The sequence below is a fragment of the Alosa sapidissima genome, chromosome 7, assembly GCF_018492685.1.
Source record: "Alosa sapidissima isolate fAloSap1 chromosome 7, fAloSap1.pri, whole genome shotgun sequence".
Classification (NCBI taxonomy): Eukaryota; Metazoa; Chordata; class Actinopteri; order Clupeiformes; family Clupeidae; genus Alosa; species Alosa sapidissima.
In genome coordinates, this window is record NC_055963.1 from 15400778 (window position 1) to 15421912 (window position 21135).

The 21135-nt window shown below is 45.4% G+C and overlaps 1 protein-coding gene across 2 annotated transcripts in view; it reads left to right on the forward strand.

The window, feature by feature from the left end:
• Positions 1-21135, forward strand: part of slc12a5b (solute carrier family 12 member 5b) — a 79878-nt gene that overhangs the window by 38095 nt on the left and 20648 nt on the right. For both annotated transcript variants that reach the window (XM_042098297.1, XM_042098298.1), the window contains exons 2-4: positions 14931-15034; positions 15282-15416; positions 19771-19917. In XM_042098297.1, coding sequence (XP_041954231.1) covers positions 14931-15034; positions 15282-15416; positions 19771-19917 — 386 coding nt within the window. The remainder of the gene's footprint in view (positions 1-14930; positions 15035-15281; positions 15417-19770; positions 19918-21135) is intronic.

Genomic DNA, 21135 nt, shown 5'->3' on the forward strand with positions numbered 1-21135 from the left:
CCCCTCTCTCTCTCACTCTTTCTCTGAACGTGTCTCTCGCCCGGCCTCTCCTGATCCAGCATGTTTTCTGCTATATTTCTGTCTCTGGTTCCCTCTCTCTCTCCACCTCTCTCTCCCAAGCTCCCACTCTCTCTCTCTCTCCCCACCTCTCTCCCTCTCCACCTCTCTCTCCCCAGCTTCCTCTCTCTCTCTCCTCACCTCTCTCCCTCTCTCTCTCCACCTCTCCCTCTCTCTCTCTCCTCACCTCTCTTTGTCTCTCTCTTCACCTCTCTCTCCCTACACCTCTCTCTCTCTCTCTCTCCACCTCTCTCTCTCTCTCTCTCTCTCTCCCCACCTCTGTCTCCGTTTCTGTCTGCGCCTGTCTGCGTCAGCCTCAGAGGACAGCAGTGATGATGGGATGTATGTGCTGGAGAGTGGCAACTGATGACAGGTGGCAGGTACCTGGGGGCCGGGTCGGGCTGAAGTGTGGTGGGCTACGGTAGGGTAGGGTGGGGTGGGGTGGTGGTGGTGGGGTGGGGTGCTGCTGCTGGTGGTCTGCAGGAGCCACATGACTGGGAGACAGTGTTGGGGAAGCTACTTTTAAATCATACTGTAGTCTAGTATAGTGTAGTGAAACAATATTACTAAGTAGTTGGATTACAGCAAAGCTGCCCTAGAGAGAAATGCAGTAAGGTAAACTAAAGCTGTCTAGACAAAGTAGTTGAAACTACTTTGCAAAACAAAAGATCAAATGTACAATACTGTATATGCTTTATTGTACTGAATTGTGGTTAATGCTTGTTCAGAGATTGCAGCAAGTGGGGTTTGGGTAAGGGGTTAAAATAGACGCTGTAATTTCCTGTGCATTAGCCGCATTATGTATAAGCCGCAGGACAGTGTTTTATGCCAGTTAAAAGAAACAAAACCATATTAATACCATATTAACTGCCCCATGTATTAACCTCATAGCTGAAGAAACTTTGCAAAATCAATGTATAAGCCACGGCTAATAGTTGGGAAATTACGGTAGACAGATACTCACACATGCACACAATCTCACGTGTACTCCTGATCACGTGTGCATCTCTGATCACCTACTGTGCACATGTGGGCTTGTGTTCACGCCTAAAAGCACATCAATTAACATTCTCAAATGACTCACTGAAATACGTACACATCCCCCGTATGACACCCAAGTCTCATGGACACTCCTGAGCTGTGCAAATGTGTACACTGGCATATCATCTTCTCCCTCCCACAGAAACACACACGCACAGTGAATGTGACACAGGCATGATCACAATGGGAGGTGATCTCATTTCCTGCTTGTGTGAGTTAGTAGAAGCCTTCAGTCAGTGTTGGATTTTGAGATTACTGACGTCAGTGCCTCCCATGTTAAAATTATAAATGGCCTGGCAGGGTGTGATGTCATTGTCTCACAGAATGGTGATCTGAATGTTTACATCCACTGAAGTCTAATAAATGTATGGAGATCTGAATGTATCCCTTATCATGTATCTATGAGATTATATTTTTGTGTATGCAGAGATTATGGATATGTTTAATGTATAGTGTTTGTTTCACATTTCAAACACAGATTACTTGAATGGTGACAGCAGACTCTGTAAATATATGTAGAGAGATTATGAGACTTCTGAGAGCATTACAGTGGTGAGTTGAGTCCCATGATGTGGGCACAGTTATTTGAATGGCTGTGTTTCAGGCGCAGGCCATTGACAACTCATGAACAGATTACTACCATTCCGACATGGAGATTATTCCAGACTTTTCAGTGTGTTTGTATTGCATGTGTGTCCATTAGGGTAGCAGACCAACCTGTGAGAATGTGTGTGTGTGTGTGTGTGTGTGTGTGTGTGTTTGTGGACACATTTGTGTGTATGTGTTTACTGAGTACTTGCTGTGTATGTGTGTGTTCATGGCTGAGTGAAGTGTGTGTGTGTGCGGGACAGCGGTGTGTCAGTCTGTGCCGCTCCTGTGCTTGCCTCCTGGGTTGATTTTTTTTTTTTTTTTTTTGTGGTGCGCTCAGACAGCTGTTGGATTATCCCTGTGCCATGGTGTGGCGTTAAGCTTTTAAAAGCTGCTATAAACTGTCCATTTTGTAATAAGCGAGTCACATGGACCAGGGAGTGGACTGCTCACAGCTGGGTGTATTGCATCAGTCCCCCCCCAACACACACACACACACACACACTCACACACACTCACACACATGCACACGCACACAGACCCCAAACACCACCCCCTCACCAGGCTTCACCCAGCCACAGAGCGGTCCGTAGCTCATCCCAGCTATTAGCCTATTATCATTGCTCACGTCAGTTTGCTGATTTTAAATTGAGCTGATTTTTCCAGGAGCTGGTGGGTTTCAATGTATCAGAGATGTGAGCATTTGGCCTGTGATTATGCGGGGGGCGTTGTGTTTAATGTTTATGGCAGATGACAGGTGGTCCTCGGGACATCTGAGGCGTGAACTTCAGAGCAGGACCGGGCCCAGAAATGAATCAGCGAATCCCAAACTGGGGTTTTAAATATCGCCCTGTCCCTCCCTCCCTCTCTGTCTGTCACACACACACACACACACACACACACACACACACACACACACACACACACACACACACACACACACTTATATGCTCCTTAGTGCCTGCTCAATTAACTCCACATAATTCGACTTTAATGCCGCCGTTCCATGAATGGGCCATTCACCTCGCTAGCCAAGTGCTGCTCTGTTGCGCCGTCCGGCGCTGGCCTTTTACGGTGCCGGTTTTAGCCTGGTGTCAGGACGGTGGAGATTAGCACGAGCCCTTATCTCCAGCGCTGCACCCTGCACCTGTGAAGCCCACTGCAGATGCACATAAAAAGCCCTCCATGTCATAATCACCCTGTGGCGGGGACGCAGTCTGACCAGTCACTGTTATTCTGCAATCAGAGTGTGTGCATTCATGTGCAGTATTGTGTGTGTGTGTGTGTGTGTGTGTGTAGTCTGTCAGTCAATTTGTCATTGTGTGTTAAGCTTCTCACCTTTGACCTTGGCAACTGGTTGGGAAGGTGCTTATTGCCACTGTGTCTGTGTGACTGTTTCTAAAGCTGATTGCGTTAAACATTAATCATATTTAACATTCTATGGAAAAATCCGGATCACACGAATCCCAGGGGGAACGTTTGTAAAATGTCTCTACGCCAGAGATTTGTGATCGGAGCGGAGGGGGAATCAGTCATATTCACAGAGGGGGAAGGATTGGCAGAAGAAATGTATCCCATATGTTCAGCCAATGTGCGTGTGGTGTGTGTTGTCATTTTGATGACGATGATTTGAGGAGATAATTGCACTGCTCGCTCATTCGCATGCTTCGGTGTTGTATTGCGGTGCAATGTTGATTCGAAAATGATTTCTTATTTAGAGCACAGGCAGGTGCTGTCGGCGGCTCACTCATCATTCTGATTGGACAGGGGCCCTGGAAGCCTTACGCGGCCAGCAGACATCAAAGATTCTTAGCCCGTATGAAAGATGCTTACATCAAAGATTTCCCGCTTCCAGATGTGGCCCCTTGCTCTGGCAGGCTATCAAAGGAACGGGAGGCAAGCTGTGAATTTCTATCATTAGTGGGCAGTGGATCCGCTTTCATTCTATGATCATTCTGGATGTTGTTTTTACTGCCACAGCCAGACATGCACAATGTGCGAACACATCACACGTTTTAACGTTTCTTTGGTTAGAAATGTCACCATTGATCGTCACCAAAAGTTTACAGAATTTGACAGTTAGTGGTGAATCTTTTTCAAACCAGGATAACAAGATTATAAGATTACATCTTCATATAATTTTCTGTTAGCCTATTGCTTTTTATTTTTTTGTTTGTGTCAAATCATGTTATGTTTAGTGTGTCCTCGACTACATCTACAATGGCAGTGGAAATATAGATAGCTCTCATACTCAAATGTTCACAGATTATCAGCGTTCTCATTATTCCCGACATCTCGCAAAGCTTGTTGTTCACCTGATTTTTGCCTTCTGTTTGTGTCTGATTTGTTATGTGTCAAGGCTGACTGAGAAACCTCTGAAGAGAATGACTGAATAATAACTACCCAGTCGCACACTAGCTCACAGAAACATTTTGCACAATGTGTGTGTGTGTGTGTGTGTGTGTGTGTGTGTAAAACTCGTCTTGTGTCTGATGTGTGAAACTGATTCTTCTGCAGCACTGCAGCAGAGCAGCCCTTAAAAATTTTTCATTCCCCCAAACTTCCCGAAAGAATTACTGCCAATCCCCCCGACTCCACTGCATGACCTGAGGCCAATTACCATGCAGGCCCTCACAGAAACCTTCAAATCTCTAGTGCAGTTTCTGGATGATGGTCCCACTGTGACCTGAAAACAAGTTACTCTGGCAATTCTGTCTAGATTGTTCTCAGCATGTAATCAAGATAGCTCTTGTCCCTGGTGATTTTATGATTACCTGTGCTCTGGCTGTCTTAAAGTAACCATGTTCAGAGCTCTCCTTAGACCTAGCACCTAGACCTTAGACCTAGACGAGCTTGCGAATCTCAAACTGACTTTTGCAAGCTCCAGATGCAGAGACTGCCATCCGTGGAATTGTATGCGTTCTGTTATAGCCATGATGTGATGGCCATGGTACTACTCATGTTCGACTCAAATGCTGTGTTCATAATCTTCACTATTTCAAATGTAGCGTTCATAATCTTCACTATTTCAAATGTAGCGTTAATAATTTTCACTATTTCAAATGTAGTGTTCATAATCATCACTATTTCGCTACATAATGCCCTCTAATACACAATATTTTGTGATGATTTCATTTTAGTGTCAGATTGAATCATCTGTTTATCTTTGTATTGTATAAGGATGACAGTGCAAATAATAGCTTAGCCTACTGTATATTGGCCATGGACTAAGTAGATATGTGTCAGATTCATAGATTCCTCATGATGTATGACCCATAAAAAGGACTATGTGTTGTTCACAGGACTATACAACAAGCTGCACACACTCCTACTCTTACAAACAGACACACACACACACACACACACACACACACACACACACACACACACACACACACAAACACCATCAGTCACTTGCACTTTCTGGCACAGCACATGACACATATACAGTTCTTTACTGGACAGTGTATGTATTTATGAATCTGATTAAGTCTCCTCTCTCATCGTTAATCAGGGTGACATTGTCCTTGGGTCATTTTTACACCTGCTCGGCCACCTAGAGCCCAGGCATGCATAAGTACTGTGCCGTCAGCAGTCCCCCAGGGTTTGCCCTCTGGAGGGGGTGCGTGCATGAGATGGAAAGTGATCTGAAATAGTGGCCATCAGACTAATGTGGAGCCGGATGGCGTAGCAGTGGGAAGGGCGACAGTGCAGCGTCCCACAGTGGCTTGCAGTCGCACACACATACACACACACACACACATACACACACACACACACACACACACACACACACACACACACACACACAATCGCAGGGATCCCCTTTGTGTCTGTGGTGGTGGCGGAGGAGGTTGGAGTCGCCTGCTGCCATCTTGTCCAAGCTGCAGTGGTTTTGGTCCACCCTGTTTGAGGTGCTTTCAACATAAAATCGTTAATGTACCACCTTTGCCACTTAGCCACCTGTTCAGGTGTCAGCAGGTTAGACAGGCAGCCAGAATGCAATGGCACATTTTAATGTATAATATCAATACATCAGAAGACCCCTGGGGAATCCTGCATGTGTTCTTAAAGTGACCTTGTCAGGATGATATATTTGGGGTATACCTGCAGTGAGGTATAAATTGTAAACACACAAGTGTAAACCAGCACACTTGACATTGTGTACTGAGTGATGCTGATCTGATTAGTTGCTTGTTCTTGTAGCTTAAATCAGCTTTGAATCACATTACTGTTTTATCACAGCTTTTTTTGTTGATCTATAAATTGTGGGGCTAAACCCCAGAAGTGGATTTATGCTGACTGCTTTATGCTTTGTGGGGCAGACTATCATGACTAGGTGATTTAGAGATGCAGCCACACAAGCTGAGGCAAACTGGTGAGTGCAGAATTGTAGAGTGTTCCAAAGGGAACCCCCATTAGCAGGTGGACAGGTATGCTGTTGCAGCACTGGGGAACAGCTTTAACTTGGAATTTTAGAAACATTTCTGATCTTCAAAGCAATAGTTGAACAGCATGCACACAGTTGAATATGTTTTATGTTACCGGTATATTAAACTGAAATGAAAATGGGCTTTTAATATGCAATGTAAGGCAATATTTTGATATTTCAAAATAGACAAATTGTATTGGAGCATAGGTGAGATACTTGTAACATTAATCTTGAGAATTTATTGAAATGGGGTTAGCTTCTCATAGTGTGCATCCAACGCTTTTTAAAGGTGTAGGCTTTAGGCAAATGGCCACCAATTAAAAATCTTCTCCAGACCCCTCTGGCTACTTCCTTTTTGCACAAAGCTACATTTAACCTTGAACGTGTTTCTCATTTCAAAATTCTGGAGAGCCCTTAAAAGATTTTACAATGAACACAAAGTATGCCAAGCCGTTATTTAAATGAACTTTGCCAGCTTCTTTGTATTCAAGGCTTCTTTGTATTCCGCAAGAGAAAGTGGTACCCCTCTGACTCAACCGCTTTTCATCTGATCACACCGTCAAAATCAATTAATCACGACATCACAGGCCGACAGACATAGCAGAGGGCCACAGATGCTCCCGCCTGCATACACAGACACACACACACACACACACACACACACACACACACACACACACACACACACACACACACACATATACACAGACACACACACACACACACACACACACACACACACACACACAGACACAGACACACACACACACATACACACACACACACACACACATTGCATTGGCAGGTTTTGACTGTGTCGGTCACTCATAAGCTGGACCCTGGGCACTGCCCCCATGAGGAGACGACACAGCCAGCGCCGGAGGGGAGGCTGGGCAGGACTCAGTGGGTCATGCTGCATGAGGATAACAGCTTAGACAGAACCAGAACAGCGTCCACTGGCAATCAGGGTGGACGCCAACACAAACATCTGATACCCACACACACACACACACACAAACACACACACACACACACACACACACATGCCCGACAACAAAGTCAAAGAAATATTGCAGTTATACAACATACACAGGGTGTATGTAACACACATACACACTGTACATAAACACACCAAAACAACAAGTAATTCTGAACAATGTTTGACCATTTAATGGGCCACTATTATCATCGGTGAATATACAAATCAAGAATGTATTGCGTTCATAAATTCTGCTCATTTTATGGTGGCGCAGTGCAACCAGGTTGTAAATCGTGTGTTCTCTCAGAGCTGAAAGCATAGGTTGCCAGAAGATGTCTGAAGAAATTAAGAGTTTGAAGGTCACACACCGAGGGAGATTAAAAAGAGAATTTACAGTGTTTAGTCAGCTCCGTCACCATGATATAAAACAAAATCTTCTCCCCAACAGATTCTGTTTCACAAACACTCCAGGGGAGTTAGTTACAGCCTTCTTTTAATGCCAAACGGAAATTGGAGGCGGTTGTAATGAAAGGCGAAAATCGATGAGGGATATTGTTGTGACAGCGAAGCGGCGGAATAAGCAGAGAGCGGAGACCAGAGATGTCAGAGTAGCCATTAGATGGACATGACTCACACAGACCACTGCCTTTCCTCAGGAGTACACTTGCGTGGGTGTACATGTACATGATACTGAGTGCTAGTTAGAGATACCTTCTCATGACTGTTTTGCTGTGTAACGGTTTACATGATGAAAATGTTAACAAATGTATAATTTGATTTGGATTAAACATAATGGATGAGAGGTAGCCACATAAATAAATCAATAGAGAAAAAGAGAGAGAGAGAGAAATGGAGAGAGAAAGAGATAGATATTGCTTCCCGTAACCTGCTCATTCGTTTCAACTTAAAAATCTGAGGAATGAGTTCTTCTGGGTATGTCTCCTGTCTTGGCAACCTGAATCACATCTGATGTATGTTCTGGGATTACCTCAACATTCTACATATGTGATGCAATCTGGGAAAACCCTTCACATGGTGCAATTTTACCAACTTATGTTTCTGATACCATCCTAGCAACATCCAAGATTTTGGGAGGATGGTATCCAGGATTTTGTGAAGATGTTCGTGAAATTTCACCAGAGGGTTAAAACGGAGCAAAAATCAAGAATTTTTGAGTGCACCATGTGAAGGGTTTTCCTGGATCGCATCACATATTTTTTGAAGGTCGTTCCACAGATAAGAGTACATGTGCTGCCATTATGCTTCTATATATATCTGGGTGTAGTCCTAAGGTATGAGCCACTCTTCATTGTGTGAGAGCTCATCAGCACTGGTGTTGGTGTTTCTGTAAACCAGGCACCTTGACTCTCAGGGTGGGTCTCAGACCCTCCAATCTCTACCCAAACACCTAATCAACAGAGCTCTCACAGCACAGAGCTCTCAAAGAAGATGTAGGGGAGAGAGAGAGAGAGAGAGAGAGGCAGGCAGAGGAGCATGGTTCACAAAAACACTGACAATCAAATAAATAAATGCACACAAAATCATAAAATGCATAAAAAAAAGGGGTGGGGGACGAGATTATATTTAAGCCACAAAGCTAAAAATGGTTTTAAGAACAGATTTAAAAGCACTGGATTACTGTGAGCCTCGGGACAGCAGGGGTCATTGGCCAGGGCAAAAAGCACAGTCAGAAAATATAATAAAACCAGAGTGAAATGGTCTTCTGTTAAGATACAAACCCTTGATGCCCCCTAATCTAACTGAGCCTGCAGCCTATCCCTTACCTACCCTCTTTATGACCAGTGAACTCCGTGTGCACCCCCCACCCCTCCCCCCGCCTCCAAACACCATCACCGCTGTCTCTTTTTGGTGAACTTTTTTTAATGCATTTTTTTGTGCACTCTCTCTTACTACAAAGCCTTATTTTAGACACACTTGTGTGCGTGTGCCCACTAGCCGTCGGACAGCCCCGGGGGGTTGTGTGTGTGTGTGTGTGTGTGTGTGTGTGTGTGTGTCTTTGGGGAACAATGAGAGTTCAGCAGCATCAGCAGCGTTGGCAAAGGCAGTGCGGTTCTTTCCCTCAGCACCCCCCCACTGTGAGCGGCTCTCTCATCTGTAATTACACACACAATCACAGGCCCCGACTCAAAATGGTAATTACCTTCCACTGCACTCTTCCACATGTGTAGAAACACCTCCGCAGAAAGGTCTCCAAATGAATAACCCTTTTGAAGTTGTTGGTGCGGCAATAACTAATTACATTTAATATATCGTTATGGTTCGTTTGACTTCCACATGGATGAATGTAGTAGTGTTATGCTAAACCCATGACCATGCACTGAAGTATGAATGTCAATTCATGTTCTGGGCTTCCTAAGAAGTCTTCCTCAGCTCTACACACTGACAGTTCCACAGAACACAGAATCATTCTCAATGAGAACAACAGAACTAGATGTACTAGATGCTCCAGCTGAATTGTGGGATAGCGTAGTGAGCAAGCATCGGACACTGTGGAGGTAGTAGGCCACCTAGGTACTTTTGGCCTATTTGTGGATGCCTACTGAGTATTGGGACGCCCTACGATTGTGACGTATTGCTTCTTGCCTATTATATAGTAGGCTAGTATGGATATTCGGATGCAGCCTAGATATACAGTGTTTTTAGAGGTCTATGGAAAACCTCAGTGCCGAAGCATTATTCAAAAAGACAGGTTCTGATTCAGTTTAGAGTCTACTGTTGTATGCAGAGCAGCACTCAAGCACTCACTGATTTCTCTCAGAGTGTGTGGAAGTGATTTCCGGCTCAGCGGCCACTTCAGGGGCATATCCTGCCCGACGAGCCTGACCAGGAGGGCTGTGATCCGCGTCACTGGGACCTCCGGCCCTCGACCTCCGAGCCGTCTTCGCATCAGGGTTCAGCGACGGGTGAGCGAGCGAGTCAGAGCCAGACTCTGTAACCTGCTGCGGCTGCCGCCACCCCACTCCACTTCGCTCCACACCACTCTGTCCCAATCTCTGGAAGCAATCTCTTGCACAAAAACTGCACCAAATTGAAATGTTTTCTAATCCAATTTGGAGGCAAAAAGAAGCTGGTCTTTGGCGAAATACGGCGAGGTTTAGCGGATTAAGAGCTCCCGGGGTATGAGCAGTGGAATCTACTTGCATTTGCTTGCATTCCAATGTGGAAAAGGAATCAATGGCCGTCACAGCTCAGAGGCCTTAGAAACTTGTGTATGTGAGGTGGGAGAAAGTGCTGGAAAGGTCCCGGCCTGTCTTTGCCATTTGTCAGTTGACTTGGTCCTGGGGGAGCTGAAGTGTGGGGTCTGTGATTGGAATGTTCTGAGATGACTAAGGGAGAAGCAGTGGTTGGATTTTGCATGTAAATTGGATTGTAGTTAGGGGAGGCTTTTTCACATTTCATTGGGTTTCACTGGGCAATGGGACTCTTTACACCCTTTTAAACATTGCTTTCTGCTGAACAGGTGGTGCTTTATGTCACCTGGTTGTGCACTTTATGGTCTGTGGAACAGATGTAGAGTTGTGTGTGCATGCGTGTGTGTGTGTGTGTGTGTGTGTGTGTGTGTGTGTGTGTGTGTGTGTGTGTGTGTGTGTGTGTGTGCACGGGTGTGTGCTGTATGTGTGTGTGTTTGTGTGTGTGAATGTGTGTGTGTGTGTGTATGTGCTTGTGTGCGTGTGTGTGTGTTGTGTGTGTGTGTGTGTGTGTGTGCACGGGTGTGTGCTGTATGTGTGTGTGTTTGTGTGTGTGAATGTGTGTGTGTGTGTGTGTGTGTGTGTGTGTGTGTGTGTGTGTGTGTGTGTGCGTGCGCACATGGGTGTGTACTGTGTTTGTGTGTGTGTGTGTGTGTGTGTAAGAGAGAGCAAGAGAGAGAGAGAGAGATGGAGAGAGAGAGAGAGAGAGAGAGAGAGAGAGAGAGAGAGAGAGAGAGAAAGTGCTGGCTTGTTTGTGAGATTGCGTGATGCAGAAGGACACAAGGGGACTCGCCTTTGGAAAATAAGCAATTCCAATGGAAGCGTGTTGTGCGCTTGACAGAAACTTCTAGCAAAGATGCTCCAGTCAAGGCTGCGTCAGGTCGTGTCACCTGTTTTCGCCCGCGCCGTCCCCCCAGAGAGCGCTGTCCCGATGCGATGCAACATTTTTATTTATTTACAGTGTGGCTGAATAAATCATCTGCTCTGTGTCGTTACAGAGGAGACAGATAGACAGGTAGAACAGATTGGAAATGTAAATTAGAACTGATGCAGACGGCGAGGGACAGAGGGAGGGAGAGAGAGAGGGATGTAGAGAGATGGAGAGGGAGAGAGAGGGATGTAGAGAGAGGGAGAGGGAGAGAGAGGGAGAGAGAGAGGGAGGGAGGGAGGGAGAGAGAGATGAGGACAGAGAGAGAGAGTTTAGCACAAGAGCGCTGCTAAGGGCAGTGACACACACACGCAGTGACAAGCACAAAAACAAACACATACTGATTCCTTAAATTTGCACACACTCTTGGGGTGAAACTTTGAGTTGAACATTGCAGGGGTCTAATACGCCACTTTATCATATTCTATAACAGTTTCATTCATCATGATGATATGATTATTGGAGAGGGGTGGTGCTTTGGCTGGTTTTGTTAATGGGGTTACACCCCCCCCCCCCCAATTTTACACACTCATCTGCTGAGCTGCCGTCTTGCCATTCAAACTTTCCACATGGTTAAAACATCATAATATCTCACACACATTTCACATTTTTGTTTATGTGTGCGTGTGTATGCATGTATGTGTGTGGTGTATGTGTGTGTGTGTTTATATGCCTGTGTGAGAGGGATTTAGTCGGATCTCATTGTTCAATCCCAGGATCTGACTGTTTGCCATCACATCAATCAGGGAAGCTTGTCATCTGAAACGGTCATTCATTATCTGCTGTTTCTATTAACTCACTCCACATGTCCAGATGTGCACAATTAATCATAAATGTGATTACAGATATGGGTGGCAATACTACAGTACCACACATACAGTTACACCAACAGTCCAGAAAGAATCTCATTGAACAGCTCACATAGTGTGTTTAATAAAACATTGGACTTGAATGTAGTTCAATTACATTAATTATTGTTACATAACATTAATTACAATAATTATTACATAACATATGATCTTGGCTACAGTAGTTCTGTTGATGGTGAATTGACAATGAATTGATTCCTCTACTTGAAAGTCAATCAAAAAAATAAAATTGAATGTCCGCACACTTGCTCCCGTTTTGCTTTATCTTTTATTTCACCAAGTGAACGTTTTCGAGCTACACGCTCTTCATCAGACTTGCAAACTTTCTACTTGAAAGTCAAACCATTTGCTTCCCATTTTGTGTCCTGGAAAAAGTGACATATATCAGGCTGCAGTGTCCAAGATTATATATTCTTGTGTGTTTAGTGGCGTCTTGATAATGGAAATGCCTCAATAAGCCTTAACTAGAGCAGTGAGGGGTGTACAGTAACAGCAGAAACCTTAGTGCCCAGTAGAAAGCACTCACACCAGAAGAGAAAAGCTGATGCAACGCTGACAACAGAGTAGAGACTATGGAGAGCAGTGAAGATTTGGGACCCTCAGAGAGACCATTGTGAGTGGGAAGAGAGGGAAGGGGATGCGTGGCGAGCGTGGGCCTCCTCCTTGGAGGAACATTAATCAAAATGGGCTCTGCTCTCAAGGACTCAGAGGACACACTCCAAAAGCAGTTATCATCCAAGTACACCCTAGTCTTAATTACACAATGCACACACACACTTGTGCATGTGAACACAGACAGGCATATAAATACCCCCCCCCCCCCCCCACACACACACACAGACACACAGACACACACACAGTAAACTGCCCTCATAGTGCGTGCGTGCGTGCGTGCGTGCGTGCGTGCGTGCGTGCGTGCGTGTGTGTGCTGAGAGAAAGATGTGAGTGCATGTGGGGGGACAGTGATTACGCAAGAGCGCCAGTGAGCAGGAGTGAGAGTGCAAATGAGCAGTGCACAGACAGAGCACATGAGAATGAAAAGACAGAACAAGTTAAAGACACTCTGAAGGGTAGAGAAAGAAAGGAAAAAAGAAAGAGTGAAGAAGAGAGGAGGAGAAGAGGAAGAAAGCCTAGGACTCCTCCGGTGACCCTGACGGCAGGGGTCACAATATTTATATTCATATGAATGCATTAGTGCATATTCATACTCGAATCCTGTCCCAGAGGTCAACCTCCACTGACCTGTACTGCCCCTCCAAACCCCCTGCATCATGGCTGAAGGTAAATAGGTGAGGCGGTGACGTCATCGAGTTCCCCCCCGTGCACCACGGCTCATTGGCCCGCGGTGCTCAGGCACGGTTTACTGTACAGTAATCCTGAGTAATGGCTGCCATTACGGGGTGCCCGGCCGCGAGGGTGGACGAGCCGAGACGAGACGAGCGAGAGAGCGCTGCGAGCGTCCCCTCTGACCAGATGCTGGGCTGCTGACTCTGGTAGACCTGCCGCTCAAGGTTACCGGGGGGCAAACCAGTGCCGCTCACATGCTCATACAACGTGCATGCAGAGAGAGAGAGAGAGAGGAGAGAGAGAGCGAGAGAGAGAGGGGAGAGAAAGATAGAGAGGGAGAGAGAGACAGAGAGAGGGGGGGGGGGACACAGCTCAGGCAAGGGGCTGCACAGGCTGATCTGAGATCTGCTCTGAGATGTTTCCTCCATGCTGTGTTATATGTCTATAATGCGAAGGCTATGAATTATTCTGCCATGCTTGTTCTCTAGTGCGAACAGCATAGAGGTACATCCATGGGCACTGAGGCAGATGAGTGCTAAGGAGAAGCCTCTCTGACAGACTGTCATATGCGCTGTAAATGACAGTCTTGATGACTTGCGCTTTTGTGACGTGAGTGCACTGAGCTCTGAGAGAGAGGGAGAGAGAGAGGGAGAGAGAGAGGGAGAGAGAGAGAGAGAGAGGGAGAGAGAGAGGGAGAGAGGGAGACGGAGACGGAGACAGCCAATCACTGCTGCGGTCCATCAGTTCAAACAGCTCAGTGATGAAAGAGACTTGATGCTCATTTGTCAAAATGCATGTGAGCTCCATCTTTTCTGCTGCTGTTTCTTTAATATAAAATGGGTACAACCTACCTGTACATTCACCAACACCAACACCTCCTCAGACATACACCAGCACATCCATCCCCCAAACACACGCACACGCACATACACACACACACACACACACACACACACACACACACTCACGTAAACACTCTTTGCAGATCATCAATGAGTGTCTGAGCTTGTGGTTGATGCAGTGCAGTACCTCTTTAGTATTCATCCTCCTATTTGAGAACGAGGGAAAAAAACAGAGGGAACAGAGAAGGGGGGAAGGAGAGAGAGAGAGAGAGAGAGAGAGAGAGGGAGTGCAAAGGGGGTAGGGAAGGGTAATTCTGAGCCTCTCTGTGTTAGTACCGCTTGAAGGATGAGCTAAATTTAGTGCGTGTGTGTGATCCTCCAGTGTGAGAGTCTGCACAGCTAAACAAAGCCCCAAGGCAGGCCCGGAGCGAGGGGGGAAGCTTATGCACACACTCACACTGCGACACACACACCTCCGCAGCGATCGCTGGTACAATATGTGCATACAGGGCAATGCGTGCCCATTGAAGATCCATCTAGGGGAGGGCGCACACAATCCTTCTGCCTTGTGGCATGTCAGAATAATTAAACTGAAGCTTTTTTCTCTTTTTCTACCCTGTGTGTGTGTGTGTGTGTGTGTGTGTGTGTGTGTGTTTGTGTGTGTGTGTGTGTGTGTGTGTGTCCATGTGTGTGCGCAGGTGATGGAAACCCCAAAGAGAGTAGTCCGTTCATCAACAGCACCGGCAGCAGTGACGTGGAGAAGAGCCAGCAGTATGATGGCAAAAACATGGCCCTGTTTGAGGTGCGCTACACACCCACACACACACACACACACACCCACACACACACCCACACATACACACACACACACACACACACACAGGCACACAAACAATACAGATAACCCCTGCAAATCTGAAAACACAACAGCATAGATAGTAAATTCACTCACAGTATGTGAGGCATTATGTCTGACCACGTGATGTAATTTCCTGTAGATGTTGTTATGCTACAGTGACCTAACGCAATGTGCGTGTGTCCCTCTACAGGAGGAGATGGACACCGTGCCCATGGTGTCCTCTCTGCTCAGCAGCCTGGCCAACTACTCCAACCTGACCCAGGGCAGCAAGGAGCATGAGGAGGCCGAGAACAACGAGGAGCCCCGCAAGAAACCAGCCAGTCAGGTACAGCCACACAATGTTGCACACAAGTAATCACAGTGCAATCACAACACAATCATAACTCAATCACAGCACAGCGCAACATAATCACAACATAATTACGACGCAATAAAATAACGCATAAAACAACACAATGACAATGCAATCACAACATAATTACGACGCAATAAAATAACGCATTAAAACAACACAATGACAATGCAATCACAACATAATTATAACACAATCATCATAATGCAATCACAGCACAGCACAACGTAATCACAACACAATTACAATGCAATCACAACATAATTATAACACAATCATCATAACGCAATCACAGCACAGCACAACGTAATCACAACACAATCACAATGTTATCACAACACAGCACAGCACAACACAATGCAATCACAATGCAATCACAGCAAAACATAGCACAGCCCAGCACAGCACAGCACAACACGATCACAACACAATCGCAACACAACTCAACACAAATCAACGCAACACAACACATCCCAAATAGGTACACAGCAGTACAATACATCAAAGCAATAATGTTGGGGATGAACAGTGGACTGTAATGCAGCATAAAACCACACAGCCCAGGCAGAGTGCAGTAAAGGACAACATCATCACATTGGCCAGGTACCACCAGGTACCACACACCACTTATCCAACATGGGGCGGGCTTTATGTGGTGACAGATACTAATTTTATTAATTTGGTTGACACTTTTATGCAAAGCAACTTACAGATATCAATTATTACAACAAGGGCCAGTCTCCTCAAAGCAACTGGGGGCTAAGTGCCTTACTCAAGGGCACAACACAGACAGCCAGGAATTGAACCCATAACTCTGCTGGCCCAGCTCCTTAGCCACTATGCTACAACCGCCCAGTGCTTTCAACACAACCAGTGGCTACGCTGATAGTGACAGGGTTAAACTGTTATGGACTTGAATTTTTCTTTGTAATTGAGTAAACAACTGCATTTTAAACATTTGTTTACAAGAAAGATATTTTGTGCACTTCTGAAGTGTTTTGGTAGGAGGTTAATGCACCAATTTCAAATTAATTTCACTGCTGGTTATGCCCCTGGAAGTCGTAAGTCAATGAAGCCTTTCCAGGCCCACTCGCAATCTCAACTAGGATTTGAGAGGCAGTCTGTTAACCAGTCTTTAAAGGTCGATGTCCCAAAAATCTACGGCCATTAAAGGTAGATTCCTGCATTTTTTAGCAAAATGTTCTTGATATTTGCCACTTGTGCTGAAGCAGCATATTCACAGGAGGACAATGTGTGAGTCACATTTATAGAGCTGGGACTATGCAGAAGCACAGTTTGTGAGCACACACACACACACACACACACACACACACACACACACACACACACACACACACACACACACACACCTACACCTGATGGACAGCTAAAGGAATGAATATGGGGAGAATTTGGCTGAATTTGGTTAAAAGTACAGCCTTATATGGTACAGAGAAGACATCCACACATGCAACCATGCAAGAATACATGCTATAGGATATCAGTGAGCCCGACAGACAAGATTAGCTCACAGCTAACGCTAGCAAACTCCACACGGCGCAGCATGGGACATGACTAAACATGACAGCGCATGACAGAAACATGACAGGCCACAAATGCGCAAGCAGGACACCATCAGTCTCAAGGTCGCAGGAGTCAATTCCCAAGGAGTGCGGATAACATATACCTCGTCCAAGATCAGATGATACAACTCCTTGTAATACACATCTACACGTTACCGCTCAGAGCAGAAGGTTACATCATGGAACATGACAGCATGAAACAGGCAGAATGCTGCTACATTCTCTCATGTCATGTCACTGACAGTGCAGTATATGAGATGCTGTGTGTGTGTGTTTGTGTGTGTGTGTGTGTGTGTATGTGTATGTTTGTGTATGTGTCTGTCTTTGTGCATGTGTTCATCTATGTTTGTGCGTCTGTGTGTGTGTGTGTGTGTGTGTGTGTATGTGTGCGTGTGCAGGTCTGTGTGTGTGTGTGTGTGTGTGTGTGTGTGTGTGTGTTTATATCCACCTGGCCATGAGCGGCTGATTAGACAGTAGACAGAGACAGCTTGTTATTGATGACATCATTCAGATCTCCTCTCCCCCGGTGCAGCATAGCAGTTAGAGCCACTTAAAACGTACCGCTCAACAGAGGCACATTATTGCTCTCATCACCACTGGGTGTTATTATTTGGATATGTGCGCAGCTTTCACAGCCTCCTCTTTATCTGCCCCCCACCCCCTCTCTCCCTTTCTCTCTCCTAAAAGGTAGCTTTAGTTCAGTGGTTTTAGGTCAGCATATAACAAACGTCAGTAGATAAAAAATAAAAAATAAAACTAAAAACTCTTGTGTTGTTGTTGTTGTTGTTGTTGTTCCACCTCCACCTTTCCTGGCCTGGCCGTCCCGAGAGCGGGACTGTAAAATGGAGTCCCATCGCCCCTGGTCAACACCATGACTCATCACTTTTCTTTTTTCTCCCACATGCTTTTAAATTAGGGCACATGCTTCAGTGGCAGAGATGGATCTGCAGAGGATTTTCCTCCCTCTTTTCTTAAACTCCACATCGACGTTCTCCACAGAGAGTATCTCATTTTTTTCCCCCCCTCAACATTTTTCAATTCGGAACGCTGGAAACCGAACTCATGAAAGAGATTATGGTCTGTGGTTGTCATGGGGATTAGCTGCACTGTATGGAGTTTAATGAGGGTGGAGACTATCATGGGGTCATTATGAGTTTTAATGAGCGGTTTAGATTTTGGGAGGATACTTCTACTACATGTTCCCTTTTTTGACAGTGGTGGCTCTGAGCCAGTTAACTTTAATTGGACAGAAGCCCACAGAGAAAAGAAGACATGTTCAATCACGACAACTCCTTAGAGTTTAATTATTGGCCCCTAATATATGTGCTTGTTAGTGTGTGTGTGTGTGTGTGTGCGTGCTCGTGCACGTGCGTGTGCGTGTGCGTGTGCGTGTGCGCGTGTGTGTGTGCGTGTATAAGTGTGTGTATGTGTCATGCACATATTTTGTATAGCCTGCTGTGTATACTGTGCTTGTGCACTTACTGTAACAAATTGCACGCCTCAAACATTTTCTACTGCTTTTTTTTTGTTCTCCCAACACAAAGTCGTCCGACTCCCCCTCAGCTCCTAATGCAATTGCCTTTCCAAGGAAGGCAGAGGAGCAGCCAACCTATCAGCCTCTCAGCCGTAATGAGAGGAAGAGGCACAAAGAGAGTTATCTCCTGCTGTCACTCGTCGAGGTTAATGAAGGAATAATAAAAGTCCGCTTGGCCCCCGCTGCAGCAGTGTCATTCCCCCTTCATCATTCCTGGGGCTGTTTCACAGCAGATACGGACACTGAATGCTGCCTGTCTGTTGCAGTACGGAGCAGCGAAGCAGTAGAGAAAGTGTATGTGTGTGTGTGTGTGCGTGCGTGTGCGTGTATGTATGTTTTTGTGTGTGTGTGTGTGTGTGTCGCCAAAACAGCCAAAGTGAAAGCTAATAATTTTCTCTAAGAATAGGTTCTTCACTCTAACTCTTGGCAGGTTGTAAATAAATAACAGTTTAACAGTATACAAATATAAATGTATCTTGTGAGCTCACACATGGCATAGCACTGACAAGACAAACAGCAAAATAAAATGCAGTGGAGGTGAACTTAAGCTGGGGGAAGCTAACAACACTCTGAATCACACAAGCACACACGCACACACACACACAGTATATAAACACACACACACAAACATATGCAGACACACACACATGGCTGAACCCAACTAAACACACATACACATATGCAGACACACATGGAGGAACCCACCTAAACACACATACACATATGCAGACACAAATGGAGGAACCCACCTAAACACGTACACATATGCAGACACACATGGAGGAACCCACCTAAACAAACATACAGTATATACACACATACTGCCATTCAAAAGTTTGGGGTCACATAGAAATTTCCATTCCATTATACATTTTTCTTAAATTGTTTCCACTCCATTATTACAAGATTTTGCTTACATAATTGCAAAATGGTTCTCCAATGTTTTCTCAGTTAGCCTTTTAAAATGATATCAGATTAGTAAACAGAATGTGCCTTTGCAACATTGGATGAATGGTTGATGATAATGGGCATCTGTATATTGCATTAAAGATCAGCCATTTCTTTCTACAACAGTCATTTACAACATTAATGATGAAAACAAGGACATTTCTAAGTGACCCCCAACTTTTGAACGATAGTGTATGCAGACGCATGCATGGAGGAACCCACCTAAACACTCACTCGCATGTTTTTGGTTGTTGTGTTCCAGGCTCCCCAGCTGGGGACAGTGATGGGAGTGTACTTCCCATGCATGCAGAACATCCTGGGGGTTATCCTCTTCCTCAGGATGACCTGGCTGGTGGGCATCGGAGGAGTCCTGGGCACCTTCATCATCGTATTCATGTGCTGCTCAACGGTCAGAATGAACTGCATTTTTAAAATGTGTTTGTTACGGATGATGATGATGATGATGACAATGATGATGAAGATTATGATGATGATGATGATTATGATGAAGATGAGGATGATGATCAGCTTTATTATTTGATGCATTGCACATTTGATGCATCGTACCAGAGTTTGCATAAGATGCTAATTTACATTCCCCTGGCAGTCCCTTGACATGAACAAACATGAAGAAACAGAGAGAGAGAGAGAGAGAGAGAAAGAGAGTGAGAGAGAGAGAGAAGGAGAAGGAGAAAGAGAGAGAGAGAGAAAGAGAGAGAGAAAAAGAGCAAGAGAGAAAGAGAGAGAGAAAGAGAGTGAGAGAGAGAGAAGGAGAGAGAGAGAAAGAGAGGCATATAAGTAAATGCCCAATTTCACACACTTTAACCCACTGTCATGTCCCATGCCACCTATATTGTCATGTCCCATGCCACCTATACTGTCATGTCCCATGCCACCTATACTGTCATGTCCCATGCCACCTATATTGTCATGTCCCATGCCATCCGGTATTATTCTACAGCAGTGCTCTGTGGCCCTCTTCTTTCTCCACCCTGCCGTTGGTGCGTGCCAAGACACAGATCCTCTTTGTCAGGAAATGAGTGTTTTTCATTAATATGCCAGACTTCGGAGCACCGAAGATTACGCTGTTCCTCTTCTGCCACACTCTTTTCACTCATTTTTCTCTCCATCTCTCTCTCTCTCTTTATCTCTCTCTCTCTCTCTCTCTCTCTCTCTTCTCCCACCTTCCCCACTGACTGCACGGCTGAGTTAAACTGAAAAGAAATATTTAATAGTTGTTGTGATAGTTATGTCCTGTGGGGATAAAGAGGATTGCTGTCCCATATGGAGCTGTCTGCAGGCAGCAGTGACACTGCAACATACAATGCGTCACAGCCAGCATTTCACCACCCTGGATGCACAACAGCAGTCACTGCAAAGCCGCTCTGCTTGATTTCCATCTCTCTCTCTCTCTCTCTTTCCCACTCTCTCCCTCTCTCTTCCCCCCCCTCTCTATTCTTCCTTTCAGAACTTCTGAACAATGTGCCAACGGAATGACTCTCACACATTCTTTTTCTCCCTCTTTCTCATCCTCTCGTCATCCGTTTATTCTCCCTCTCTTTTTTATTCTCTCTCTCTATTCCTTTGTTATATACATTATGGTCCTGTCTCTGCTCTGTGAGGGCCA